At 45.9% G+C, this 27,152-nt stretch overlaps 4 protein-coding genes across 6 annotated transcripts; 3 read left to right on the forward strand and 1 right to left on the reverse strand.

Moving 5' to 3' along the window:
* Positions 1-221: 221 nt before the first annotated feature.
* On the forward strand, positions 222-3,110 carry LOC6550890 (DNA replication licensing factor Mcm3). The gene is made up of 3 exons (XM_001976919.3): positions 222-1,763; positions 1,824-2,057; positions 2,119-3,110. Exons 1-3 carry the CDS (start codon positions 405-407, stop codon positions 2,986-2,988), a joined length of 2,463 nt encoding a protein of 820 aa, XP_001976955.1. The 5' UTR covers positions 222-404; the 3' UTR covers positions 2,989-3,110.
* Positions 3,111-3,151: 41 nt separating this feature from the next.
* LOC6550891 (protein DENND6B) lies at positions 3,152-6,240 on the reverse strand. 3 transcript variants are annotated; one of them, XM_026981748.1, is made up of 3 exons: positions 5,872-6,240; positions 4,591-5,813; positions 3,152-4,531 (listed from the first exon to the last, which is right to left on the reverse strand). In XM_026981748.1, exons 2-3 carry the CDS (start codon positions 5,689-5,691, stop codon positions 3,740-3,742), a joined length of 1,893 nt encoding a protein of 630 aa, XP_026837549.1. In that variant the 5' UTR covers positions 5,692-5,813; positions 5,872-6,240; the 3' UTR covers positions 3,152-3,739. The 3 variants fall into 3 exon arrangements, with proteins under 3 accessions (XP_026837549.1, XP_026837550.1, XP_001976956.1); XM_026981749.1 differs by having other exon boundaries at positions 3,152-4,528; positions 4,591-6,240; XM_001976920.3 differs by having other exon boundaries at positions 4,591-6,240.
* LOC6550892 (DNA repair protein XRCC1) lies at positions 6,212-8,796 on the forward strand. Its single transcript, XM_001976921.3, has 4 exons — positions 6,212-6,555; positions 6,631-7,902; positions 7,967-8,055; positions 8,127-8,796. Exons 1-4 carry the CDS (start codon positions 6,505-6,507, stop codon positions 8,593-8,595), a joined length of 1,881 nt encoding a protein of 626 aa, XP_001976957.1. The 5' UTR covers positions 6,212-6,504; the 3' UTR covers positions 8,596-8,796.
* Positions 8,797-8,886: 90 nt separating this feature from the next.
* Positions 8,887-11,017, forward strand: LOC6550893 (calcineurin subunit B type 1). The gene is made up of 3 exons (XM_026982330.1): positions 8,887-9,272; positions 9,503-9,545; positions 9,842-11,017. The coding sequence occupies exon 3, from the start codon at positions 9,877-9,879 to the stop codon at positions 10,387-10,389; it is 513 nt and encodes a 170-aa protein (XP_026838131.1). The 5' UTR covers positions 8,887-9,272; positions 9,503-9,545; positions 9,842-9,876; the 3' UTR covers positions 10,390-11,017.
* Positions 11,018-27,152: the final 16,135 nt, after the last annotated feature.

The following is a 27,152-nucleotide window of genomic DNA, read 5'->3' on the forward strand; positions in this document are numbered from 1 at the left end:
TATATATTATATTCGCAGTAACTTATAATTTTATTATAAATGGGAGTGCATATAAATGCATGTTTGGTAGCAACGCTTTTGATTATAAAGCTGCACATGAATTTCCATAAATACTAGTGCACATATCAGTTAGTTTGCTTCAGATGGCAAACTAAAGTGTACTTTGTATAAATAAACAAATATATAAAACCATATAATAGTATTATTATTTTGCCCGCGCAGGCATTCATCACAACCGCCTGGTCACACTGCGCCGTTCCCGCCAAAAAAACTTTTGCATTCGGCGTGCAATTTGTGGCATTAGTTTTGTTTGCATTTGTGTTTGCCTGCGAACGGGTCGAAGCTGCTCCAGAGAGGAATTCCAAAACAGTCCAGTGAACGCCGTGATTGATAGAAGCAGCACAATGGCCCACGAGGGGGAACAGTTCATCAAGGACATACAGCGCGAGTATGTGGACTTTCTGGACGACGAGGAGGATCAGGGCATCTATGCGGGCCACGTCAAGGACATGATCGCGGAAAAGAGCAAGCGCCTGATCGTGAACATCAACGATCTGAAGCGCAAGAATCCGCAGCGAGCACTGGGCCTGCTGAGCAATGCGGCGGATGAGCAACTGGCCTTTGGCCGGGCGCTCAAGGAGTATGCGTCCACCGTGGATCCTGGCTATGCCAAAATGCACGAGGATCTGTTTGTCGGCTTTGAGGGCTGCTTTGGCAATCGGCATGTGACGCCACGCTCCCTGACCTCCGTCTTTCTGGGCAACATGGTCTGTGTGGAGGGCATTGTCACCAAGGTATCGCTGATTCGTCCCAAGGTGGTGCGCAGCGTGCACTATTGCCCCAATACCCGCAAGGTTATGGAGCGCAAATACACCGATCTCACATCCTTTGAGGCTGTGCCCTCGGGCGCCGCCTATCCCACAAAGGATGAGGATGGCAATCTGCTGGAGACCGAATACGGCTTGTCCGTTTACAAGGACCACCAGACGCTGACCATTCAGGAGATGCCGGAAAAGGCGCCGGCGGGCCAGTTGCCCCGCTCGGTGGACATTGTGTGCGATGACGATCTCGTGGATCGATGCAAGCCCGGCGATCGTGTCCAGATTGTGGGCAGCTATCGCTGTTTGCCGGGCAAACACGGTGGCTACACCTCGGGCACGTTCCGCACCGTGCTGCTGGCCAACAATATATCGCTGCTGAGCAAGGAGAGCAATCTGGACATATCGCGCGAGGACATTATGCTGTGCAAGAAGCTGGCCAAGAATAACGACATCTTTGAGCTGCTCAGCAAGAGCTTGGCACCGTCGATACATGGCCACGCTTACGTTAAGCAGGCCATCCTGTGCCTGCTGCTCGGTGGCGTGGAGAAGATCCTGCCGAATGGCACACGTCTGCGTGGCGATATAAATGTCCTGCTCATCGGCGATCCTTCGGTGGCCAAGTCGCAGTTGCTTCGCTACGTGTTAAATACGGCACCGAGGGCGATACCGACCACGGGTCGCGGTTCCAGCGGCGTGGGTCTAACGGCGGCGGTCACCACGGATCAGGAGACCGGTGAGCGGCGTCTGGAGGCGGGCGCCATGGTTCTGGCCGATCGCGGTGTCGTCTGCATCGATGAGTTTGACAAGATGAGCGACATTGATCGCACGGCCATCCATGAGGTGATGGAACAGGGACGCGTGACCATTTCCAAGGCGGGTATCCATGCCTCGCTCAATGCTCGCTGCTCCGTTTTGGCTGCCGCTAATCCGGTGTACGGAAGGGTGAGTTCACCGCCCGATTCTCGATCCGATTTCCTGCTCATTTGGGCGCTTCCATTCTAGTATGATCAGTACAAGACGCCGATGGAAAACATTGGACTGCAGGACTCGCTGCTATCCCGTTTCGATTTGCTCTTCGTTATGCTGGACGTCATTGACAGCGATGTGGACCAGATGATTTCGGATCATGTGGTGCGCATGCATCGCTATCGCAATCCCAAGGAGACCGACGGTGAGCCCTTGTCCATGGGCAGCTCCTATGCGGACTCGTTGTCCTTTGTTTCCAGCAGCGAAGAGGTGGGTTTTGCAAAGAAATGAAGGATTGAAATGATTGACATGCTCTCGATTGAATTCACAGAAGAAAGACACCGAGGTGTATGAGAAGTACGATGCCTTGCTGCATGGCAAATCCCGCCAGCGCCACGAGAAGATCCTGTCCGTGGAGTTCATGCGCAAGTACATACACATTGCCAAGTGCATGAAGCCCAAGTTGGGCGAGCAGGCCTGCGAGGCCATTGCCAACGAGTACTCCCGCCTGCGCTCCCAGGAGGCGGTCGAAACGGACGTGGCACGCACGCAGCCGATTACGGCCCGTACACTGGAGACCCTGATCCGTTTGTCCACCGCCCATGCCCGGGCACGCATGTCCAAATCGGTGACCATTGAGGATGCCCATGCGGCCATCGAGCTGGTGCAGTTCGCCTACTTCAAGAAGGTGCTGGAGAAGGAGCGCGGCAGCAAGCGACGCCGGAACAGCGAGTCCGAGGCGGAGGATGAGAACGCTGAGCCGTCCAGCCAGCGATCACCATCGCTTCGCTTCAAACGGACACGCACAGCGCCCGTGGGCGCCGACAGTGACGAGGAGGATATTGAGACACCTCAGCCGGATGCTGGCGATCTGACGCGACGCGAGACCCGCCGTTCGCTGCCCGCCCGCTCGGCCGCCGCGCAGCTGGTCAGCTCCAGTGAGGAGCAATCGGTGGCTGCCGCCACACCGCCAACGGAGCCGGCCTTCATAAGCAATGCCCGCTTGGGGGAGTTCAAGAACAACTTGCAGCGCCTGTTTCGCGAGGCACGCGAACAGAGCTTGGCGCTGGCCAGGATCACCACGGCCATTAACGAGGGCAGCCAGGAGCCGTTCACCGCTGGCGAAATTGAGGCCGCCGTGCATCGCATGACCGAGGACAATCAGATCATGGTGGCCGACGACATTGTCTTTCTCATCTAATCTCGCATTCCAACGAATCAACCATCGAACCACTGCATCCATTTTCCACTTTAACCCAACATGTATCGCTTAAGTTGTATTTTTGTTTTATATTTATATGATAATAAACACTTTGGAATTCACATTGCAATTCTTGGATAGATTCGTACAATAGCAATGCATGAATCCAGCATTTGGCTGATGTCACACATAGTTTACTTATATTTGACAGTCATAGACATGAACAATTTAAGCGATATACATGCAAATCTGCACAAGGGCTTTAAAAGAAACGAAACAAAGTGGCTTTAAATCACATTGGTCAGCGGAGATGTCTCGCCAACTTCAGAACTCCAACGAGGTATTTTGAAGCTGTGGCCACGAAATTCGTATTATTTGATTGGGGATTTGTAGCCATAGCTTTTCCATTTGAGACATGAGCATTGTTTTGCATGGGTGTGAAAAGGTGGAAGGGATAGCGCAACGATTGCATTTAATACTTGGCCTGGACTAACATTCATCGCTCGGCATTTGGTTCACACACTCACTTCGCTTGCTTGGGATAACTTTAGCACTAAACTAGACACGAATACGGCGACTAATAACCGATTTAAACTTATTTACAATGATAAAAGAGCACCGCCTGCCGTCAGGGGACGCAAGCAAAACAAACACATCGCACAGAGGCACACAAACACACTGGAGAGCAGACAGACAGCCGGGAGTTCCCGGGCAGAAGTGGAGCAGCCAAAGTGAGGGGGCGCCACTAAGATCAGAGATTCACCACATTCTTGAGATCCGGCGGCAGCAAGCCCTTCATGCACTCGATCTGCGCGCGTATCTGCTGCTGCGTGCCATTGATGCCCTCCAGCTGCTGGGCCTTGTCGCCATAGAGATTCAGTTTCTGCTTGAGCTTGAGTATCATATCGATGATCTCCACCTCCTGCTTGTCGTGCGCCCAGTGCTCGAGATTCGCCTCCGACAGCGCCTGCAGCTGGAGATCCTGCAGCGTCAGTTGCAGCTCTCGATGCCGCGCTCCATACCAACCGCGAAAGTTGGGCGAACGAAAGAAGCGTCTGTAGAGGCCCTTCCAGTCGCCCTTCAGCGGCGATGTTAGCTGCGGCCCAGCTGTTTCCAGTGTGGCCAGGAAGTCGTCCAGCTTGAAGCTGCTGGCATTCGGCGCCGACTTGAACGGACTAATGTCCTTCTGCAGCGGCATTAGCGAGGCCATATACCGCTCCAGCGGTATCATAAAGCTCTGGGTCAGCTCGAGCAGGTGGCGTCGTATTAGTGCTGTTTGCACATGCTCCGGTCGCTTGGTCTTCATGCCCAGCAGCACCTTCTTGATCAGCGCCTTGTCCTTCTTCAGGTACGGCCTGTATTTGCTGTGCAATCCTGCGGACGACGCATCGCCCGCACCATTGTTGGAGCTGCCGTTTAGGACCGTGCTGGATTTCAGCGATCTGCCACCGAGTTCCGTTGCGCTGGAGAAGGATGTGGCCGAAGCGATGTTCCTTGCGTGCTTTTGGCCCAGCAGCAAGTGCTGTTGCTGCTGCATGTTCTTCTGAAAACGAGCGAGATGGAGATACGGTTTGCAGACTATGGACTATTCCTGCCACTCACCTGGTTGTCCACCAGTCGCAGCATGTGCGGCCAATCCTTGAGCAGCTTGACAAAGAACGGATTGGTCACGCCCAAAATGCAGGCGGGCAGTGTGGTCTTGCTGGTGCACTCCTGCGTGAACTCCCGGAACTCGCTGTCGTGAATGGTGAAGTAGGGACGCGCCTCTGCGCAGTATTCCAGCGGTGCAATCAGCGCCAGCAGGGTCTGGACCATGTGGGAGCAGTCGGCGGGTGAGGTGCCCACAACAACGATGGGCTCGGCGGTGATGACCAGCTCCCACAGCGTGTACAGCTGCTCCATGACAAAGTCCAGGGAGCGGAAGAGTTCGATTTCGTTAACGGAGCACAGCACTTTGGCCGCTGGGCAAGCAGCCAAGGCCGGTGGCGATTCCGCCGTGCCACCAACACCTTCTGCTGTCGACTTCCTACTGCTGCTGGTCCGCGGTATGCAGATCTGATAGCTGCACTCCAGCAGCGGCAGCTGGAGCGGTTTGCCCACCATCAGGCCGGGCCACTGGCGATTGATTTGCTCGCTGGCCAGCCGAAGGACGTCTGTGCCATCCTCAAAGTAGCGTGGCGCCAGCTGGGAGAGTATGTCGTAGTACAGATTGAAGAACGGCAGTCGTGTGATGATGATGAAGCTCTTCTGGAAGTAACCACGCGGCAGATTCGCGTCCCGCTTCTGTCTGAAGTAGACGAAGCCCCAGTAGTGGGAGGCATCCTGTCGCAGTGCCGGCGAGCACTCCGCATTGTAGCCTGGCAAGGAATCCCGTCGCGTTGTGCAGCGCAGTCGCATGTGGAACTTGGTGTCGCCCATGCAGCCGGAATTGGAGTCCGGAAAGGCCATGTAGCAGATGTTGCTGACCTCCTGGTCGCTGGGCATGAACTGCGGCGGATAGACGTGCTCCAGCGCCTGGCCAAGATTCAGATCGAAGGTGACCACGCAGAAGCAGTGCATCCACTGCGAGAAATTCACCCAATCGCTGGCACTGGGCTCCGTGTTCGAGTTGGTGGCATCCACGTCCTGGCGCTCTCTCTCCATCTCCCGCTCGCTGGCTTCCAGCGATGGCGCCATCTCCTTGATTCTCGCATCCGCGCTCATTCTCTATTTTGTTGATATTTACTTATTTATTTATTTATTTGCCAGCGACATTGACAAGGGGAATCAGGGATGGGCGATAGTTGCTACCTGTTCGCAGTCACCATTTAATTCGATTGTATTTGCTTGTAAGCAATAATGTTTTTAAAATATACATTAAATTGGCGTCATTATACTGCTCACCATGTTTGGTTTCTTTTCTTGGAGCTTTCTCTTTTTTTGTATAATACTAAACATACATCTTGTTCCGTGTCACTGTTAGAAAGCATTGCTCATCTCTATTTTGCAAATTTATCATATCAAAACTTTCACTTGTTTTTGCTTTTCACTAGCGCTGCCACTTTGGCGATTTAATCGCTCTAATAAAAACTAAAGTAATGGCTGATAAAAAAAAAGCGTAATAGCATATGCAACTGAATCGCGTAATTAACTTATATTTCATAAACAAATTATAAAATATATGAAAAAAAAAGTGCAGTGTTGGTAAACCAGTTGATTAATTAGCTAGTTTCGATATATCAGTGATGCGACTCAATTTAGCGATATCCAGCTGGGCTGCCAGCACTGTTAGTGATGGGCAATTAGCGCCCAGCAATACAGGGTTTATTTTTAAAATAGTTGGCCAAACAAAATGGGCTCAGTTTACCTCTCCTCCGCAAAAGACAACAGATAAACAAACATTGTAGCGCCCATGAAAACACACGCCAAATATACAGCTTCTTTCCGAAAATCCATAAAATTAGAGGAGCAGCGTTGGCCGAAACGATTTCCCGCCAAATTAAGCGGCGTCCCAGTCAAATTCATGAGTTTTGCGAAATGCCCATTGCGGGTTTCAAGTCCGTACGCGAAGTAAGCAGTGAGGATGCGGTGAGTAGTGATCCTATGCAGATCGCCGATACACACACACGCTATATACATAACTATGCATTTTTCGATGGCCAGGTGCACGTGGCGGAGAACTTGCTGAAGGAGAATGCCGGCAAAAAGTGGCGCACCAAAGCGGCGGGAGAAAAATCCGCATATGTTGTGCTGGAATTCGAGGAGCCGCAACAGATTACGGGCATCGATATTGGCAACGAACACGCCGCCTTCATCGAGGTGCTGGTCAGCCGGACGGGCTGTCAGGCGGACGATTTCCGGGAGCTGTTGCTCTCCAGTTCGTTTATGACGCCCATTGAGAGCAAAAACTCGAGCAACCCAAACCGGGTGCGCTGTTTCAGTGCCACTGCACTGGCGGAGCGTGCCCTGCCGGAGAAGTGGAAACTGCTGAAGATAGTCTGCACCCAGCCCTTCAATCGTCATGTGCCATATGGGCTGTCCTTCGTCAAGGTGCATGTGGTGGCAGCTGCGGCGCCAAAGGTCAAATCCCTGATGCCACAGGGTGTGATGCAGTTCGGGGCCTTTAAGTTGCGCGAGGAGTCACCTGATTCGGAGACGGACAACCAGGTGAATAGATTTCACAGCTGGAAGAAGGAGACGCAGCACAAATCACCTGCTGCGGTCTCCACAGCAGCGGCCATTCGGGACGCCGGCTCATCGGCATTGAGAAGGCTGAGCATTGGCAAGGTTTCCAGCCTGGCTGCATCGCCCTCACTGTCGCCCAAGCCGTCACCCAAACCCTCGCCGTCGCCATCTCCTGTGACCAATGCCCAGCGATCGGATTCTCCGGCGCCAACGGATGCCAAGCCCCTGGATCGCAATCGAGCTTCCCTGTTGTTTGGCGACGATGATGAGGACGAGGCTGATGTCGAGGGCAATGCCAAGAAACACCGACTGAGCAAGCATCTGGAGGCGGACAAGGATCGCCGGCGATTGGAGCAGGAAAAGGAGAGGGAGAGCAGGAAGAAAAAGTCCAGCAGGCAATCCTTGGACAAGTCATCGTCGAAAGAAGACAAACCACCAGCAAAGGAGCACAAGTCATCGTCTAGAGAAAAATCCACGCCCAAAGAGGATAAGCATTTAGGAAAAGAGGAAAGATCGCATTCGAAGGAGGAGAAATCCAGGAAGGAGGATAAGTCTAAGCATGCCCACAGATCTTCAGACACCTCGAAGACCAAGGAAGGCTCTCGCCCATCTGCGCAAAAGCGTCATTCATCTCCCACCGCAGTCGCAGTCACGCCCGCCAAAAAGCAAAAGATCATGGACACAGCCGTTCAATACCGCCCCTTCAATCAGTTACTCAAGGGAGTGCTCCTAGTCATCAGTGGCATACAGGCAAGCAAATTCAATTGAAACTGTTAAACCAAACTGTTTAAACCAAAAACCCTTCTCCTTTCAGAATCCCGATCGTGCGGACTTGCGCTCAAAAGCGGTCGCCTTGGGAGCCAAGTATAAAGCTGATTGGGAGCCAGGATGCACCCACCTGATGTAAGTGAAGTGCGCATTGAGCTGGTAACTGCCACTAACTGCTAACATGAACATTTGGCTAACCCAAACAGATGCGCATTCAAAAACACCCCGAAGTACAATCAAGTGAAGGGCAAGGGCAAGATTGTGACACGCAGCTGGATCGAGAAATGCTACGAGCTGAAGAAGTATCTGCCATGGCGGCGATACGCCCTGGATACCAATGACTTTGGCCAGCCAGAGAGCGATGAGGAGCTGTGCGACGAGGCGACGAGGCCACGGCGCGATTCTAGCGAGAATGATGTGGATATGCTGGAGGATAGCAAGCTAGAGAATACCCATGATTCAGCTCTAGCGGATCGGAATAAGGTGGATCTGAATCCAGATGCTTCATCGGGCATTGATACGGAAGATGAATTGCAGCGGGTGGCTGAGAACAATGGGAAGAAGGCCAAATTAAGGACTCCAGTTCAGCCAAAGTCGCGAGATATATACGAAGTTAGCACAGACGAAGAGGATTATCTGGTGCTAAAGCAGAAGCAAATCCATGCTGTGGATTAGTTGCCATTTCTAATCTCATCTCATATTTTCTATACCCCTTTATTACTTAAATGGCTTGTGAGCTGTACTGCAAGTACATTTTTTAATTTTGTTTAGAAGAACTGCTTAAGATATTCTCATTCTCAATGCAAGCTGATTTCGACAAATTCAATGAGTGACAACTGATGGCTTAGACCATTTTAAATAAAAGACCACAAGGAATAAACTGCGTTTGCGTATTAATATTAATATTGTAATAGACCTATCGCATGTGAATTTAAAAATACTATCGAATGAAGCACCTCTAGGCCAGTGCGATGGTCCATCTCTAGCAGAAGCTCACAAATAATGTACTAACGCATTGCGCGATACTTTGAGGACTTCCACCTATAAGTATGCTGTGCTAAAGCTGAGAACACCCCTTTACACCCAAAACTGTGCCGTAAAAGTGGAAAAGATAACGAAAGTGCACAAGTGAAAACCAATTTGCAGCCGCCTCCAAAAAAAAGACATAAAAACAGGTGGAAAAGCAACAGCTGTCCGCTTCTGACAGCTGCGCTCTCCGCGCTCTCACACTCCAGGCGAGAGCTAACGGCGAATACCCTCTCATTCGCCTGCAGTCGTGTATTTGCTGTCGAGCGAGTAGAGAGCACTTTTTTGGGAGTTTAACAATCCAGCGCAACTATTGTTTATTTATGGTAAATATCTATGGCTACCACTTGCAATTCCTTGCAAAGGGACTCACCCAAGCATCCGGTTCAACGCAGTTCGATCCGGAACTGTGCCTCTGCCCACCAGAGTCCACTCCTTTGCTGAAGCGAAAACGAGTAGGGGAATTCAAGGGAATTTGGAAAATCGATACGATTGAGCCATAATTAAAAGTATGCTGCTAACTTGCACTCCCTCCATTTCTTTATTTTTTTTTTAGAGAGAGCGCCAGTCTTTGGAAAATTGAGTTATTAAACGCCCAGGTAAGCAAGTTGTGCTGTACACGCTGAGAAAAAGTGCAATCCAAATGATTTCGAGTGAATGATTTATCAGTGATAAGTGGGCATGCATATTAGTAAAAGAGGCCAGCCTGGAAGTATGCATCAATTTTGTCATATACCGAATATCCTTTCGATTTTCTGATTGAGTATTTCGCCTCATAAGACTGCTAACTCCTCTGATATTTGAATTATTAATTGAGTTTTAACTCATTTGGAAGCGACTTTTTCTCGGTAGAGCAGAATGCCCTGTCGCCCTAACGATTACGTTCCATTCGCAGATCGAGACCAGAGAACCTAGCAACCAAAGGCCAGCATGGGTAACGAGACCTCACTGCCCATGGACATGTGCTCCAACTTCGATGCGGACGAGATCCGTAGACTGGGCAAGCGATTCCGCAAGCTGGATCTGGACAATTCCGGGGCCCTGAGCATAGACGAGTTCATGTCGCTGCCGGAATTGCAGCAGAATCCGCTGGTGCAGCGGGTGATCGATATCTTCGATGCGGACGGCAATGGAGAGGTGGACTTCAAGGAGTTCATCCAGGGCGTGTCACAGTTTAGCGTGCGCGGCGATAAGCTGTCCAAGCTGCGATTCGCCTTCCGGATCTACGATATGGACAATGATGGTTACATCTCGAATGGGGAGCTGTTCCAGGTGCTCAAGATGATGGTGGGCAACAATCTGAAGGATACACAGCTGCAGCAGATCGTGGACAAGACCATTTGCTTTGCGGACAAGGACGAGGATGGCAAGATATCGTTTGATGAATTCTGCTCGGTGGTGGGCAACACCGATATACACAAGAAAATGGTTGTCGATGTTTAGGAGCCACATATAAGTACTATATACATATGTATGTAGCCATATGTATGATACTATCTATGTATGTATGGCTGCGTTCCGTAATGAGTGTGTGTACCTTCCCTTCCTTGAAACCTGTTCAGCTTTATATTAAACGGTCTGTCTGTGAGTCTGTGAGGGCGTTTGAGGCGTGCCAAAAACGTTGCAGTTTACTCAACTTATTGATACCTATCGCATATATAGTACACGTTATTCTAAACCTGATCGATCTCTCATCCACAGAATGCAATAAATTGTGTCTTATACTCATACTTGAAACCACCGGCAACGGACCACTCACCAAAACAAAAAAACCAAAAAAAAAAGAAAAAAAACTCATCTATCCTATGAATCATGCTTTCCATGACTTGTCCCATTCGAAATGCCATACCTGCGAGGTTCGAACTACCCTGCGATTAGGATCGCATCATCTTAAACTAGTTTGTACTATATCCTAACTCTACGTTCAATTCAAGCCTAACACTTAAGTTCATCTCTCGACTAAATGTTGTGTATAAGATATGTAAAAAAGAGAAAGAAAACTACAACTACAACTACAACTACAACTACAATTAAACACTGTTTATCGAAAAGCTAAACTCAAAACCCCGAACAAGCGTTTACTTGGCTAACTTTTACCAACGTTTTATTATCATTATCTGTGGCTTGGTCGTGACCGAAAGTGGGCTGGGCTGGGTTCTTTGGCCGGCGGACAGATGTCCTCGAGTTTCCTCGGTCCGCGAGTCCTTGGACAAACAACACGTGCGTGTCGCTCCCGAAACTCTGGAGTTTTGAAAGCCAATCCCCCCCAGAAGACGGTCACCACAGAATGTGGGAAGGCAACCACCGGACGAAGGTAACCGAAAACTTTTTGGCCGTTGGCAGCGATTAAATGTTTTGTAGGTCACCGATTTTCCAACTGCTTGTGTGCGTGTGTGTGACGTTCCTCGTGTGACAAGCGGTGCACTCGCGGAAAATTATGCTCTCATATGTTTATTGATGGAAAAACATAAATGTTACGCATACGCCACGTTGTTCTATACAAATCAGTGGGAGGTCATGCCTTTTCATTTAAAATACCTTAGTAGAGAACAGAAATATCACAAATCAGTGGGGGATCATCATTGAGATATAAAACACCTTAGTAAAAAAACATAAATATTACGCATACGCCACGTTGTTCTACATTTTCTTTCTTTTCTTTTGTATCTAAGATGACGGAATTGAGGAGGAATTTCTCGCAGTGCGGCAGGAAGCCAGCCAACTAGCTGCTGGGTCCGCGTAGAACTTGTACGGCAACAGAGCCTTGACCACGGAGTCACCTACTGGGCCACTGGGCGCCTGGGCCACGGAATTACGGAAGTAGGGACGTCCTGCAAGGGTCCTTTGTGTGCGACTGTGTGCGAGAATGCGTGAGTGTGTGTGCCTGGTATCAATAAATTATTATATGCTGTCTGTCGCAAGCTGGTTCGTTAATCATTTTCGCCTGGGCCCTGCCCCCCGAACCTCGAACACCGAACCTCGAACTCGACCTCCAACTGAAGGCATTTCCATTTTGAAAATTAGTAGGGTTAATGCTGAGGGTAGCACCCTTCAACCCGCCGTCCTCCACCCAGCCACACGATTCCCAAGGAGCAACCTTTGACCTGCAGCCCACTAATTTCGCTCCTGTTGCTGCGTCACGAGCCCACGGCTGACCTTTTTCCGATTGGTATTAATTGGTTTGATTAATGTTCTCCAATTTTCGGATGGTACGTAACTGCGCCGGTCCCCAATAATCGGGCATTTCCATTCGAACTTGCGTCCATCATTTCATTCACGGGACTTGTATTAATCGATGGGCCTCCACATACAATTTGTTACTTCGATGGGCATTTCGAATAGGACAGGTGATATTTATTTTCGGGCAAGGCGAGGAGATTACCAAGTTTAGATAATAGCATAATATATATCCGCGCTTCGGGCAAATATTATTCAATTTTCTATCGAAATATTACCGGCCATTGATGTCATCCCAAAATCTAAGGCACCCCATCTTGTGCCTACAAAACCTATTGATCCCTTTTTTGAATTTTTTTGTTTTTTTTGTCTCCGTTTATTTTTGGTTACCTTTTTGCCGCTTCTGTACGCCGAAGGGGCTCAAACTTATTGCGCTTGAATAACTTCGTTTCGGTGGCAACTATTTAGTCAAGCGGCTTTTCATAAATTATGCATGTAGAAAAAATTTCCCCAATTTTAATGGGCTGGCGAGCGGAGAAGGGCGGATATAGCTGTTTACTACAAACACAAATCAATACAACTCATACATACTTATATATTAATATATATATATACTCGTATAATGTACATATATCTGTGGCAACACGTGTGTGTAATGGAGTTTGGACAGGTAAGGGATATCGTATAACCTCCAAACGAAATTGTCAGCTTTTATTCCCCATATTCCTTTTGCCAGCCGAAATCTGTGGGCTAACGGGCTCTGGCATTTAGTTTTCGATGCCCACACCTGGGGGGAAATAAAAGCTTTTTAGTTTATGTTGCCTGTTTTCGCGTTGTTTTCCTTTTGGGCTGTTGTGTTTTTGCAATAATAATTGCGGCATTAAGTCAAAAGCGGGCCTGCGAAAACAAATGCCAAACCAATGTCCATGTGTGTGTGTCTCCCCTTGACACCTGCGGCCAAAATACTAGTGATTGCCAGTCCATGAAATGCATGCTAAGCGCAGACAATTCGAAATTTATTTGGCACTAACTAGTTTGATTTCCAGAGAATAGCAAAGTATGCAACTATTATAATTCACAATGCCACCGATTACCACTTTTAGATGCTTAGGGAAGTCGTTTGGGATTAACATTGTTTTGTGCTTATTGGTCGCTTAACTTATTTAATTAGCCATTTCTATAATTTCGTCCCCAACTGTGCGTGTGTGTGAGTGCGCTTGAGTGGCATGTGTGTGTGTATTGTGCGATAAAAGTTGACTCGTGCCAGTTTCGAGCTGTAACCAAAAACGCATACAAAACAAAAAGCGGCAGAAAACAAGAAACAAAAACAACGAGCGCAGGGGGAGGGGTGTGGGGTGTGGGTGGGTTGATAAATACAATGTGAATGGGAATTACAAAAACAAGGCATCAACAACCACCGGGAGCAATACCTCCACTCGCCGCCACTCGCTTCCATCTGCGCCCGCCCACAGAACCATAAATTCACCATTACCACGCAGCTACCTCAACAGTGCAGCGCCCCTCCTGGTCGCCCTTTGACCCACCAGCGACCTACTGAACCACCCAGCCACCCAGCCACCCATCCCTTCCCCACCATTAAAAGGTGGCAGCAAACAAACGCCGATGACGCAACGGAACCCTACTCTGGAGACCCCGATTCCGCACTCGAATCGTAGTCCGAATCTGAAACCGAATACGAATATGAATACGAATACGAGTACGAATACGAGTACGACTACGAGTACGAGTACGTTTACGAGTACGAGACCGAGTTTGAGTTCGAGTTCGAGAGCGAGGAGTTGTATGGCAATCACCAGGGCCGGACCTGAACCTGACCCACTAACCCTACGAATTACAGGCAGCGATTCCGCGTTCCCAAGGGAATCGACAGGGATATACCTGAAACTATACGCCTACAGATACATATGCTCACCCATCACTGTGGACAGTAGTCCGCGTCGTGACGAAGCGCACCATGCGAATGAAAAATTCAAATCTGCTATGGTCGTACGATCACAACAATACAAGCTATAAAATCATATTTCGTTACAAGATTTGATACCACAACTTTAGTATGTTTTATACAGATCACTAGTATTATCAACAGTAAGCTTAACCTAAACTATTACTGTTCTATTATATCATTTTGATCCATAAGATTGAAGTATGTGTAAGCTTTTCCATTTGCACATTAAGTTGAACCTTCGCTCTTACCATCCTAAGGTCAATGTTAAGTGCTCCTCGGCTGCTTTCTCATACTCTCGTTAACTGAAATGCGGCCGTAAAACTGACAAGTGCCGAGGCACTCTAATGAATTTAATGGATACTTACAGCTCAACCAGAGCATAAGAAAATGGCCAGTTGGGTACTAATCTTCCATTCAGTTTCAGTTCATCCAGCTGTAATTAGTTTAATATATGCAATTCCCCACATTAAATGAACCGTAAAATCTGCTGAACAAAATAAAATGTCTCAAGCAAATCAATTAATGTTGATAATTGGCGTAAACTTGGCCCACATAGAATATGGAAAAATTATAAAATAGGGAATTACTTGTAATTCAGTTATCTGGTAAGTGGTAAATATTTCCCAATTAGACCGCTCCTGTGTGCCTTGGGGCAGCAATTTCAACTCCGATTTTGTGTGACTCTGTGACTCCATTTTCTGCTTTCATGTTGGATTTCGAGCTCCGACTCCCGTTTTCCCGTTTTTCCGATTTCCCGCTTTCTTTTGCCCTGCTGCTGCATGCACTCAACGAAGTGTCTTTATACTTGTATGCTGTAATTTTTTTTTTTGGTTTTTTTGGGGCACTCTAATGGCAAGTGTCTTGCAGTGGCGGCGACGGGAGTTTTCTGAAAGGGGTGGGGGGGTCTGATTAATGCAGTAAAATATTACGCATACGCCACGTAGTCCTACGTTTTGTTGAATCTTTAATATATACTTTTAAGATTTCAGATATTAACTACTCACATGTGTGTGTAGGTATGCTTATTGGGTTTAGTCGATACTGTTTGGTTTTGTGGCAAGGCATTTTGAAAGTTGCAATCTAAAAATAGCATACCTTCAGGGGTTTTTCGCTTTCAATCAAACAACCAAAACTTTTTCACACCAACCACCAGACCACCTTCCCACACCCCCCCCTCGCCACCCCCCCGCCAAAAGACAAAGTTAACTGTCGCCGCCGCTGGGTGGACTAAACGACTCTCCGCCCACAAGTGCGACAGAGCGGCGGAGAGAGCGGCAGAGCGGGAGAGTGGGTGTGGGGGGAGAGGGAGTGGGAGAGGGAGAAGCGGGAGAGAGCGACTGGGCGACCGAGCGACAAACCGACCGACAGCCGAGCGGCGAGCAAGAAGAAGCACGCTATATACACGGTGCCGAGCAACAAATTGAGTCAGTATCGCACAAACAACACTAACGGAAACATCAACGTGAAAGCGAGACGGACGTCCTCCGTCCCGTTATATGCTGTGTCTGTCTGTCTGTGTGTTGAGAGTTCTACGTCGCGCACTCCAAAAAAATACAAAACAACACAAAAACATTAGCACTCACACACACTGGCACACACACACACACAAGCATACAGTAAGCTTCAGGTGCTAGAACAAAAACAGCCATCGAAAAAGAGACAAAGGCTTAGATCTCAGAAAACAGTTAGATTAAGCAAAGAAAAGACAGTGAGATCTTGAAGGGAAAGAAGCAAAAGGAGAGAGCAAACTAGGCATTGATCCGATAATCGAGGAAACCGAGAGCGGACATTAGGGCCTTTCTACACGATCTAAGATTTAACACCAAAGATTTCACGCAAAATAAAATGATCCAAGAACAGTAATGAGTTTTAAGCTAGGCATAAAAAGAAGTTCACATGCGAATAGAAGAAAATTTAAAACGCCGATCGTGTAGACAGGTCCTCAAAGCAAAAGTGAGCGAGTGTTGAAAAGAGAGTACGAAAGCGGGATTGCTGTCAATCAGCGGCTTAAGCCGTTACTCTGAGAGCAAGTGGGTACCAGTCTGCCGAGGGCAGTGTGAAAAGTTTCCAAGTTGCGTACTTGAGCTGGAAAAGTTGGCCGGGGCCCCAATTAGACTATAAAGTCAAGAGCAGTATAGACAGGCACAGATGCATCCAAAGAAATTCATAAAATAAAAAAACACGTAAAGTAGTTCAAATTCGACAAGCAGTGGAGTTGAATGCTCTCCGTTCGTCGCCGTTGTCTCGTGGGTGTCGTACACACATAAAAATACATATATACATATATATCTAAAGATGCCAGCCCATCTATATATAAACAATATGCATATCTATTTTTTTTCTTGTTATTCTATAGTTAATATATATAGTTAAAAAAAATCAAATAAAAAACAAGTGCAAGAAAAGAGAAATGCGCCCAATGCGGCCAATGGAAATGCCAAAGAAAATGCAGCAGCTACAAATTCGACAACAAATGCAAATTCTACAGCAACAACAGCAGAAGAAGCAGCAGCAACAACATCAACTGCAATTTTCCAACACATAAGTCCACCGAATTTTCCGTCTTTGTCGCGCGCGCTCACACACATACACACACACACAACTCGCACACACACACACACGGCGACACATGCAAGTGCATAAATGGCAATATGGACGAACAGCAGCAGCATTTGCGTTGTATACCAACACAGTGACACGCGCGTGCCAAATATTGCCGATTTTATCACACGAACAACAACAACAACAACAACAGCAACACCAGCGGGACCAGCTATTAACTAAAGCAGCCATTACAACAACAATAACAGGATCCAGCGAACCAACAGCAAGAGCAACAACAACGAGAGCAGCGAACATTGCTGGAAGGCGTCGCAAAATATCAAAGTGGGTACCACTACAACAACTGCAACAAAGATAGTGTATTTGCTTACTAACCTACACACACACCCACACACACGCACATGCCGCCTGCATCCGCTTGCACCCACACGCACACACCCGCCACCGAAAGCTTGGCATACCAACACGAACGATAATAACTGTAGCTGCAAAGTGCAAAAGGACAAAGGGAAGAGAAACAGCAGCACCAAGAAGGAGCAAAAGGAGCGAGAGGGAGCGCTAAATGAGTTATGCGTGCACATTCCTCAACTCACAGCTGCAGTTGGCCACTCACGCACACTGGCACACAGGCACACAGGCACAAGCCTGCACACTCACGCACACATGGACTGAAAGAAAACTGCTGTCAAAACTTGAAAATAACCACCAACTTAACTTCGTACGCAAGATGCAAAGAAAAAATAAGTTAGGCACTTATATACAAATAAAGGGATATAAAGACTCCGTTAACTTGAATAGATGGTTAGAAAGTTCAGCTAATGCAAGTCACTAAGCTAAGAACTTCAATACAAGTTATTAAGAACCTTTTCAAAGGCAGAGGAAAAAGTTACAGACTAAATTAGAGAGATTTCAAATACTTTTGGATGTGTAGTATGGGGCTTAACTTGTTTAAAACTCATTTCCGTTGAGGGGCTATTGGTTGAATCAACGCAAAGTAATTCGCAGAATTATATTACTCTATTCCAACCACTAATTTAAAACTTAGAAAGTCTAGGGTAGCCTGAAGGGTTCCATAAATTGCCCATAACGAACTTTAAAGTGTCCGCAAACTCATAAATAAATCACAAATCCTCGCTGCCATGTTAAATATTACCAAAAATTGCCCGAATCGCAGAGCCGAAGCAAAAGTTTGGCCCGCAAAATTAGGCCAACTTTGGCATACCGACAAGGGCTCGAATAGATTTTCGGACCCCACCAACCCCCTCTCACCCCATAGAAAGGAATTTTTTTTTTTTAATATTTCTTGGAAGGGAATACTTGACATTTTTGTGCGCCGTGCAGTATATGCAGATTAGGCCAAGATGGCTGAGCAACCGCAAGCCGCAACTAACAGGAGCTTTCGAGTGCTGTGCAATCAGAGGAAGGACCTCAAGGAAACCCAGCAGGACCTCTGGATCCGAATCCGTATCCAATGTAAAATAGACCCCGATGAAACACATTTGGCTGTAGCGTAGCTGCCCTTCTTGCGGTCATGCAAATGCATAAGGACCCACTGCTTAGTCCTGGGAAAAGGGAATACGAAATTTTCCAGTAAAACAATGACCCCGTCGCCGTACTTTTCCGCACTTCCCCCGCTTTCCGCCACATTCAAGGGACATGCAAAATTCATGAAGAACCAAATTGAGTTTGTGGTCGAAGCCAAAAAACATAACTAAATATAAATAATTGAGTGTAAAAGGGGCAACTTTAAGGGCATTTTGGGGCACTTGAACATTAATCGAAACTTTCTGCGTTGAAGTTATGGCATCCTAAAATTAAAATTCGAATATTGAAAAGTAACATTTAAAAGAGTACAAATGATTAGAAAACTATTTGAATTACACACATTCCATACTTAATGCGATAGTTGGCTAACCAACCAACCAAGTGGTTGTTAAATCAACGAGAATCTTTGATCTAAGAAATATGTACATCGTTAACAGCTCCTTTATGTCTTAAAAGGCACTAAAACTGAAAAATGTAGCATGAAAATCATTGTCAATTACCCATTGCTAGGCAGTACACACAAAAATCTCCAATTAGACATTCCTTATTTTTATTGTAAATAGCAAAGATCATAAACCCCGATGTACATACACTATACCATCTATTGTAAATAAAATGTCAATTGTGTTTATTCCCCAAACCTATTATCCAAAAATACATCAAATAAACTTGTTTGCAAATAAAACACAACAACAATTTACACTTTTCCCCTGAAATTTCGGTTTTGTTTGCTTTTGTTTTGGTTTCTTTAAAATACATTTTTTGTTTTTTGTTTTTTGCAACTCATTTCGCCTGGATGTCGCCGCTTTCGCTTTCTATAAACGATGCCAGATATCCCAGATATATGTACAACATATATATATATATCCCAATGCACTTGTGTGTTTGCCTTGCCTCTTGTTGTTTTTTTTTGGGAGCGATGTGAAATATGTCTGAGATGCAAGAATTTGCCATAAATAGATCCCAGATCTCTAGATGCCAATCGCAGTTCCCAGTCGCTTACCCAGAAAATTTTCTTTCAGCATGAACTCCAATATCTATGAGTATGTGTCCCCCTGGGAATCTTAAGTAGTCCCTGGTTTGGGCTAATGGAAAATCGCATATCATCTCAGATTGCCCACCCCTAATCGAATCTTGATTTATTTCGTTAATCTTTTGAATTTCAAAAGTCGCCACCCCCGCCAAATTTTCGGTGATAGCTTTTCACCAAAGTCCCCTGTCGAATGGTTAATGAGCAGAAAAGCGGGCAAAGTGAGCGTAATTAATGGAAACTGTAATCAATCATGCGCTCCAATTAACCAGGCCCAAGGCCCATCCCGACCAATATTCTTTATATTCTTGTCGGATGTCGGATGTGGGACTGCAGAGGTGGATATATATCAACCTAAGCCCCACCCCATCGCCTACTAACTGACTGAATGCTAATGGGAGGCCCCATTTTCCACATTTTCCGCCCCGTAATGACACGGAGCGGTCCTGGTGTACATTTCAAAACTCATTACGATTCACTCACTCGACGTCAGCGAGGGTGTATACATATACCTCATATATATTTATATATATATATAAATATATATATAGATATAGCCGACGAGTCATCATCTCTGATTTCTTTCAATGAGCTCCGTACTGCAGTGTTTTGCTTTTGTAAGGTACTTGGCCTTCCTCGAATAACTTAAAAAGTCATTTATTCGTGTGTGTGTGTGTCGTGCTTCTGTAGTTGATTTTTCGGAACAATTAAATTAAGAATAAATTCAACTTGCTCCATATTCTTTTGGATAATTTTAATTAGAAATGATATGTATTAGCAATGTGTTTGGGTAATACCCTGAATGGCAAAACAAATGCAAATGGGATGTTGGCGGCTAACTTATCGGCAAAACATTCATAAATATTGGCATTATTTTGGTAATAAATTGATGATAAAATGGCCACTGGAGGAAACACACACACACTCACACATCGTTATCTCGTTAGCGATAATTAATTTGGCAAAAAGCACTTGGGCCAACTTCAGCCTCTTTCACTACACCACTTGAATACATGAATATCGAGCATTTTGTTTGGCGGTCAGTTTCTTGGGTACTCTCTAATAAATCCCTGCCAAAAAATTCAATACGACTCAAGATGGCTGGCTATTCATAAAAGTCGCCTAAGAAAGCTGCCGTCCTTTATTCATATCGATAATTGTTTGAACAATTTCGGTGAATACCAAAAGTGAATCCATCGATTGCCTGCGGCCTTTTCCTTTCTCGCTTTTACATTTCTCGCTTCTTTTTTCGCGCTTCATTTACTCTCCGATCCTGGGGGCGGTGGCCAGAAAAGGGGGAGTGGCAGTCGAGAGGAGCCCAAAGGACCCTCATAAGCTTTCACCTCGATTGGGCGGGATGTTGGTGGCCAAAGTGGCCAAAGTGGCCAAAGTGGGCGGCGGGTGAGTATTTCACATTTGCTGATTTTTGACGTGTCCATTTTCCGTTGATTGATTTTGCTTGTGCACTGACAAAAATGATATATAGATATATAGATTGTATTTTTGGTCACAAGCGACACATTCGGTATACAAAAATGATGCATTAATATGAAGACGCTTAGAAATTCCTTAATAACACAACTATTTTCTACATTTTCTCAACATTCATTTGAGTACAATACATGTTTATTACTTATTTAAATTGTTGTTTGCCGTGTGTGCTTTATGGCATAAAATCCATATATATCTGCATGTGTGAGTTGCGGTTGCATCTACTTAAAAATACATTTATTTTTGCGGCTTACAATGCGCGAGGAGACCTGGAAATTGATCAAATATTTATACAGTTTGCATAGTCAATTTACATAAGTCCATCAGCAGTCCAGCTGTCCGTGTATGTGTGCGTGTGTGTGTGTGTGAGCGTGCGTGTGTAGATGTATGAGTGATTTCGCCGAGTGTTTTGTGGGTTTTAGTCTGTTTGTTAACCGCACCACCCACCAGCACCGCCCACTGCCTAACTTTCCATAACCTTGCCCGCTGTGTGTGTGTGTGTGTGTGTGTGTGTGGGTGTATGTGTGTGTGTCTAGCCTTGTCCTGTCTCATCAATGTCAAAGCAATGAACCCGAATATCCATATTGCCAACGCTTCGCTTATTCAATTTCCCCGTCTGTCTATCCAAGTGAATTTCCCGCCCCACATTTTCCCCATTTTCCACCATTCCCCCCTCCCCAAACTTTTCCTCTGGCTAATACCCTTTTCAAATGCCTGGCAGCTTAAAGAGGGCCCGTTGAGTTTGAGGGGAGGGGGGGTGGTCTTAGAGTATTAACAGCTTCGACTTGGCGCAAAGGAAAACAGCGTTTTTGTTGTTTGCCCAACAATGTTAATGTGTCTATATAAGCATGTACACAATGGCACACAGTTGCGGACAGGATAATAGCAGTGCAAATTAACCTTTGTCGTGTGTCCACATTTTCAGCGCATATTGCCCGAATGTCTAACAAAACAATTGGCTTTGACTTTGGTTTTGGTTTTGTAATTGTAGCTAGTTTTCAGTTGCTGTGCGGCAAAAGAGAACCAACTAAATCTTATTATTGATATGAAGCCATTTTGAAGCTCTCACAATCCCATTATTGATATGTAGCTATTTTGAAGCTCTCACAATCCCATTATTGATATGAAGCTCCCAAAATAGGCCTATAATCAGTTGTACAAGAATACAGGAGACTGATCATAATGACAGCGGTTATATTTAAAGGTAAATACCGCAGCTCCAATTGGTTTCCAAAGGGGCAACTCACTTTCATTGCCTTACTACTTTTCCCATGGCTGTACCTGTGCATATGTTAAGTATATACGCACTCAATTAGAAGGGAAAATGTGGAAAATGTGGAAAATGTGGAAAATGGTTGAATCGTTTATGACTCAGCATAGTGCCGCAGTACCGCAGTACCGCCCACCGATTCCACTTGGCAGACTTCATACTGACATAACCGACCGACCGCCCGCATTTGGCCATTAAAAATGTTCAGGCATGTGTAATTGTTTTACACACAAGATGCCCAAGATATTGAGCTTGGGTGCCAGGCCAAAGGGGCGTGGCAGGGTGGAGTGGGTCTGGATGACTATATGGTATGCATAAGTATAGGGAATGTAGATGTGGGTATATCGCTGCCATCTGACTTGACAGGTGCCGACAACATTCGGATAGCAATGCCAATTCTTGTCAAAACAATTTCTTTGCATTTGGTTCAGTTTCGGATTCTCACTCGGTTGGCCCTACGCAAAAACTCCACCTCTATATGGCCTAAATATAGCGGTAGGCCTGACACACGATTGTAAGTAGGGTTTCCCGTCGCCGTTGATGGATTCATTAACTTGGCTTGCCTTGACTTGGCTTGGTTTGCTCTTTTTATTTCTTTTTTTGGCTGCTGTCCATCATCTATTGTGAGTTTTGCCTGTACTTTGGACACTTTGTGATGGACTTTTGGCCCGTGGACTGCCGGTATATACATACGTCAGACCCATATCGAAAATGTCAGGATTTGCAGCTGCTTTTTCGGGATACACCGGCAAGTAGATTGTGTTGTCAGGCGGCCAACCGTGGTGGAGTAGGAGCAACTGTACGCAAGTGTTTCAATCAATTCAAGTTGCTACAAAGTCCGGATTGCAGCTAAAGTGGCTTAACACATCCTTCGTCCCGTCAGCAGATAAACTCTGCAGGCTACACTAGTGTATTTGCCAATCTTTGCTGCTAAGAGTACGTTACTAACTTGTAGTACTTATTTACATTTAGACTCCTTCCAAATCTGTAGTACTGTACTTTTAGACTCCTTCCAAATCTTAAGTAATGTACTTTTAAACATTTTTTAAGTCTTTGGAATTCCGGCTAACCATATATCCTACCAGCCAACACTGTTTCTGCAACATTTTGCCAAGATTCAACTGCAGCCAAAACATTTGACCGTGCTAAAACTGTCAAAAGTCAAAGTTAGAAGCCAAACTGGGATTAGAAGCCAGTTTAGGGACGGTGGCCGTAGAGATTTCCAGCGAAAAGCTATCAGGGTCCGGTTTTTGTAATCGTAATCCCCGGGTTTCCGTGCAATTAGAGGGTGACCCCTCAACTTTGGCCAGCCTGTGGGGCATCCTTTCTATTATTTTTCTTTTGCCCCCCAACATTTTTCACCTGTTTTCGTTCCTCGTCGAAAAGAAAAATGTGAACACACGGCTTTTGACGAATGCAACGAGGTCGTCCTCGTTGTTGTTAAGGTGAGTTGTTTTTTGGTTTTTTTGTTTTTTGTTTTTTGTTTTCGGAGGGATTGCGTTGAGCTCAGGGGGGAAGGGGGTCATAATGTTTTGTATGGGACTCCTGGCACAGGATAAAACAGGGCCAAGTTAACGATTTTCCTCCTTTTTTTATTTTGTGTGCCCTGCAAATGAAATTTATGTAGAGGGTCCGGGCTCCGGTGCCGGCATAAAAAAGCCAAAGGACTTGGCCACTCGGCACTCGGCCACTCTGCCTCTGATTTTGAGTTGTGCAATAAATTTTTATCTGTACATGCGAACGTCGGCCCGTCCTGGTTACCAGTCACCAGTCACCAGTCAGGAGCTGGACGTGAATGCGAATCCTGCGGATTGAAGGGTTTCCAGCCCAGTCCAGCCCAGTGCAGCCCAGCCCGTTGGCCATTAAACAACGCTGTCAGGTCTCAATGGCCACAGCCTGAAACCAGAAAACCAGAAAACCTGAAGCGGCCATTACACAATAGAGTTCTTCTGGCCGTGTCGCCTCACCGTATTTGTATTGGCCTCGATTCAGTGCTGTCGAGAATGGGAACTTCAACTGAAGCGTAAGAAACTCTAGAGAAATCGCATTAAAACGCTGTTTCTGCCACTGGGAAATTAGAGATTCGCTGCGAAAGGTGTACAATTTGCCATGCAGACGTAACCCACCATCTATGCGAGGTAATAAGGCCAACAATTGGCACTTAATTACGGCACAACTAGCGTTTCCACTTTACCGAACGCCACACAATTGATGATTGAATAAAAGCCAAAGCGACAGCACTACTTGATGGTAGTTCGAGCTCCTGGGCTACTCTGCTCCTGTGCTCCTGTGCCAGTGCCTGGGTCCTGGGTCCTGGGTCCTTGGTCCTTTCGGCTTTATTGTTATTGGCCAAGCTGCGTTGCGGGCCATGTTTTAACGCTGAGTGCCGCATGACATCTGGGTCACCTGGGGCTCCCCGGAGCATGGTGCTCCATGGAGCAGCGTTCGACTTATTCAACTTATGCGATGCCCATTCGGAGACGAGGTGCTTCCTCTGACCATCGATGGGGACATTCACACGCGGCCATCGCCTTGCTTGTGTGTCCTTTTGACAACGCCGTTACCATTTTACCATTTTACCATTTTACCATTGGTGTTTACGGTGTGTGCGTGTGACGTACAGTGCGTCCCACAGCTGTATGGCGATTGATGGCTTAATGCAGCGTGTTGTGGTGTTGTAATAAGGGGACACCCACCTTGGATTACAGTGATTTGTTACGCTAAGCAATCGAATTTGATTGGCTATTGAAGCAAGGGGCAAAGTAAATTATCAATTTAAGTAGGTGAGCTTATGGTGGCCATTGAATATTCCGTGATAAAGGGGATATTATTGATTGATTAAATAGCTGGAAAAGGGTAGTTATACAAAATACGTGCATGCTACAATTGAAACTTGAACAACTGCCACAAGTTGCTGAAATTCATAATTAACTTATACTCGTATAATTTATGGCTCTCATAATCTGCCTAAATCCGTGTACAATTTACAAATATTTATGAGGCGATTATCGCCGGGCAATCCAAATGAATTACACAGCTGTGCCGCACTGTACGTGCCAGTGTGCAATGAAGCAATCATTTTAATGGTGCGATTAAACTTTCATCAGTTCTACTCATCGTACAAAATCAAATTAAAGTGCGGCGCATCGAAAGGCGAGAGATGTTTATCAATTATTTCAGATACATCTGTGAATGAGTTTTTCTGCTGACTCAGTCTTATTGGGTTTTCCCGCACATCTTTCTCCTTCAATTTTTTGTTTGGATTTTTCGTTTGACTGACAAATCAATCAATAGCCAATGGACGATATATTTATAGAATATCCCATTAAGGGAGGCCCATAAACAATTGAATTCATTTGCGGCCCCAAATTGCTATTGCATTTTCCGCCAAGAGAAGGAAATTTTAACCCAATTTGTAGCAAGAAATTCCCCCTTCCCTTCTCCGTCCGCCCTTTTTGTATCTCCGCTCGTACTTGTATTTTTAGCCAGTGGCGTTCGAGAGGGTTGTAAAATGTGCCCCGTAAAATGTACTTTCTATTCAGCTTAAAGTGATGAACACCAACATGGTATGAGTGCTGATATTTTCATAGATCTTTGGCAGCACTTTGCACCATGATCTTTGCAATGGTCGCTTGTTCTAGCAGCTCCATTGCCCCCGCCCGCATCACCCCCTTGGCAAACTCCTGCGTACGCCCCTGTCTTGCACAGTATCTGTATCTATGGCATTCCGACTGGCACGGACTCCTCGGATATGGGCTATGGGCTACTGGGCCCCAACTATTATTAGCGGCACGCTCGACATGCAAACGTATAATGGATTCGGATATATACGAGTATTCTGAGTGTGTGTGTGTGTGTGTGTGTGTGTGTGTGTGTGTGTGTGTGTGTGTGTGTGTGGTATGTGCATGCACATGTGGGCCATACCATACAATGTCGGGAATGTAGGATATATACGGAGGTATATATGGTCAGGCTAGGCCTGCCAGTCATCCAGCTAAATTCATTGCTCTGCAGGTGTTCACATTTTCACATTTTTCGTCCAGCTCCACGAAATGTCCTTTTGTTCTATTCCAGCGCTGGCCCGAAAAGAACACTGTGAGAAAATGCAGGCACTTGCTGATATCTATCACAGATTCTCTAGTACTTATGCTTTCTTTACGTCTTTGGCAGGTTGAATATTTAATTAATACATGGGTAAAATTTAAATAAAAAGGGGAATTACAAACTGCATTTGCAGTTGGTTACTTTGATTTTTTTCGAGTATATCTCCGCAAGCAGCGCTTGAATAATTTACAATACTGGTTCGTATTTATAGGTGAATTATTGATATTCATTTGTTACGTTTTTTCAGATTTGTTTCAAATATTTCGTTCGCTTTTCCGAGGTTTTTCCACAGACCTTCTCCTTTCTTGTTCCGCATGTGTGACTTGCGGTCAACGAGCTTTCCCGCATTTCCCGCTTTTCCCCGGCTTTGAAGCTTTTGTGGCTTATCAGTTCTTTGTCAACGAGGTATACAACTACTGGCAAATAGTTTTCCCGGAAAGCTCGGCCACAGCTTTCGAACCCGTCCTTCATTTCATTTTACATTTTCTTTATGGGTTCTTAAGCCGCTCCTTTGTCTTTTTCATGCATTCAATGCACGTGCCCCGATTCCTGTCATTTGCTTTTGACTTTCTGACTTCTGCTTTTTTACCTTTTACCTTGGCTTTAACTTTGTTGCAGATAAGCTGATTGTTTAATATCCAAAATGGGTTTGCTTGCTTTAATGCCACTTACCTAAAAGTGCTGCATCTGCGTATTCTTGGAAAATAAGAATAGGAGCATTTGGCCAAAATGCGTATTTCTTAGCGGCTTTTTTTCCTTTATCTTGGCCAAATTAAGACGCTCAGCCAAAATAGCCACTTTTTCATGCTGCAGACAACCTAAGCTTCTGCCCAAGTTACTTTTTGAGGGCTTTCGAAGTTTTAATTTAATTCCCCAAATTTTCTCATTTTTGTTAAGTGGTCATCATTCAAATTTGAAGAAAATGCTAAAAAAATGTATTTACAACTTGTAATGCAAATCGATTGGGAAATTAATAACGAACTCAACCAGGTATTTGGACCACTATTTTCGATGTTTTGGCTTAAAATCGTATTATTTTTGAACGAAAAATCTGCATTTAT

Source organism: Drosophila erecta, unplaced genomic scaffold (genome assembly GCF_003286155.1).
Source record: "Drosophila erecta strain 14021-0224.00,06,07 unplaced genomic scaffold, DereRS2 tig00000126-arrow-pilon, whole genome shotgun sequence".
In the NCBI taxonomy this organism is placed as follows: Eukaryota; Metazoa; Arthropoda; class Insecta; order Diptera; family Drosophilidae; genus Drosophila; species Drosophila erecta.

What these genes read in the sequence shown, in the direction of transcription:
- LOC6550890 (XM_001976919.3), top strand. Translation starts at nt 405, where the DNA reads ATGGCCCACGAGGGGGAACAGTTCATCAAGGACATACAGCGCGAGTAT. An exon ending in CTAATCCGGTGTACGGAAGG is followed by an intron (nt 1,764 to 1,823) that starts GTGAGTTCACCG and finishes CTTCCATTCTAG; the next exon opens with TATGATCAGTACAAGACGCC. An exon ending in TTGTTTCCAGCAGCGAAGAG is followed by an intron (nt 2,058 to 2,118) that starts GTGGGTTTTGCA and finishes TTGAATTCACAG; the next exon opens with AAGAAAGACACCGAGGTGTA.
- LOC6550891 (XM_026981748.1), bottom strand. Translation starts at nt 5,691, where the DNA reads ATGAGCGCGGATGCGAGAATCAAGGAGATGGCGCCATCGCTGGAAGCC. An exon ending in TGCGACTGGTGGACAACCAG is followed by an intron (nt 4,532 to 4,590) that starts GTGAGTGGCAGG and finishes GCTCGTTTTCAG; the next exon opens with AAGAACATGCAGCAGCAACA.
- LOC6550892 (XM_001976921.3), top strand. Translation starts at nt 6,505, where the DNA reads ATGCCCATTGCGGGTTTCAAGTCCGTACGCGAAGTAAGCAGTGAGGAT. An exon ending in AAGTAAGCAGTGAGGATGCG is followed by an intron (nt 6,556 to 6,630) that starts GTGAGTAGTGAT and finishes TTCGATGGCCAG; the next exon opens with GTGCACGTGGCGGAGAACTT. An exon ending in CCAGGATGCACCCACCTGAT is followed by an intron (nt 8,056 to 8,126) that starts GTAAGTGAAGTG and finishes TAACCCAAACAG; the next exon opens with ATGCGCATTCAAAAACACCC.
- LOC6550893 (XM_026982330.1), top strand. Translation starts at nt 9,877, where the DNA reads ATGGGTAACGAGACCTCACTGCCCATGGACATGTGCTCCAACTTCGAT.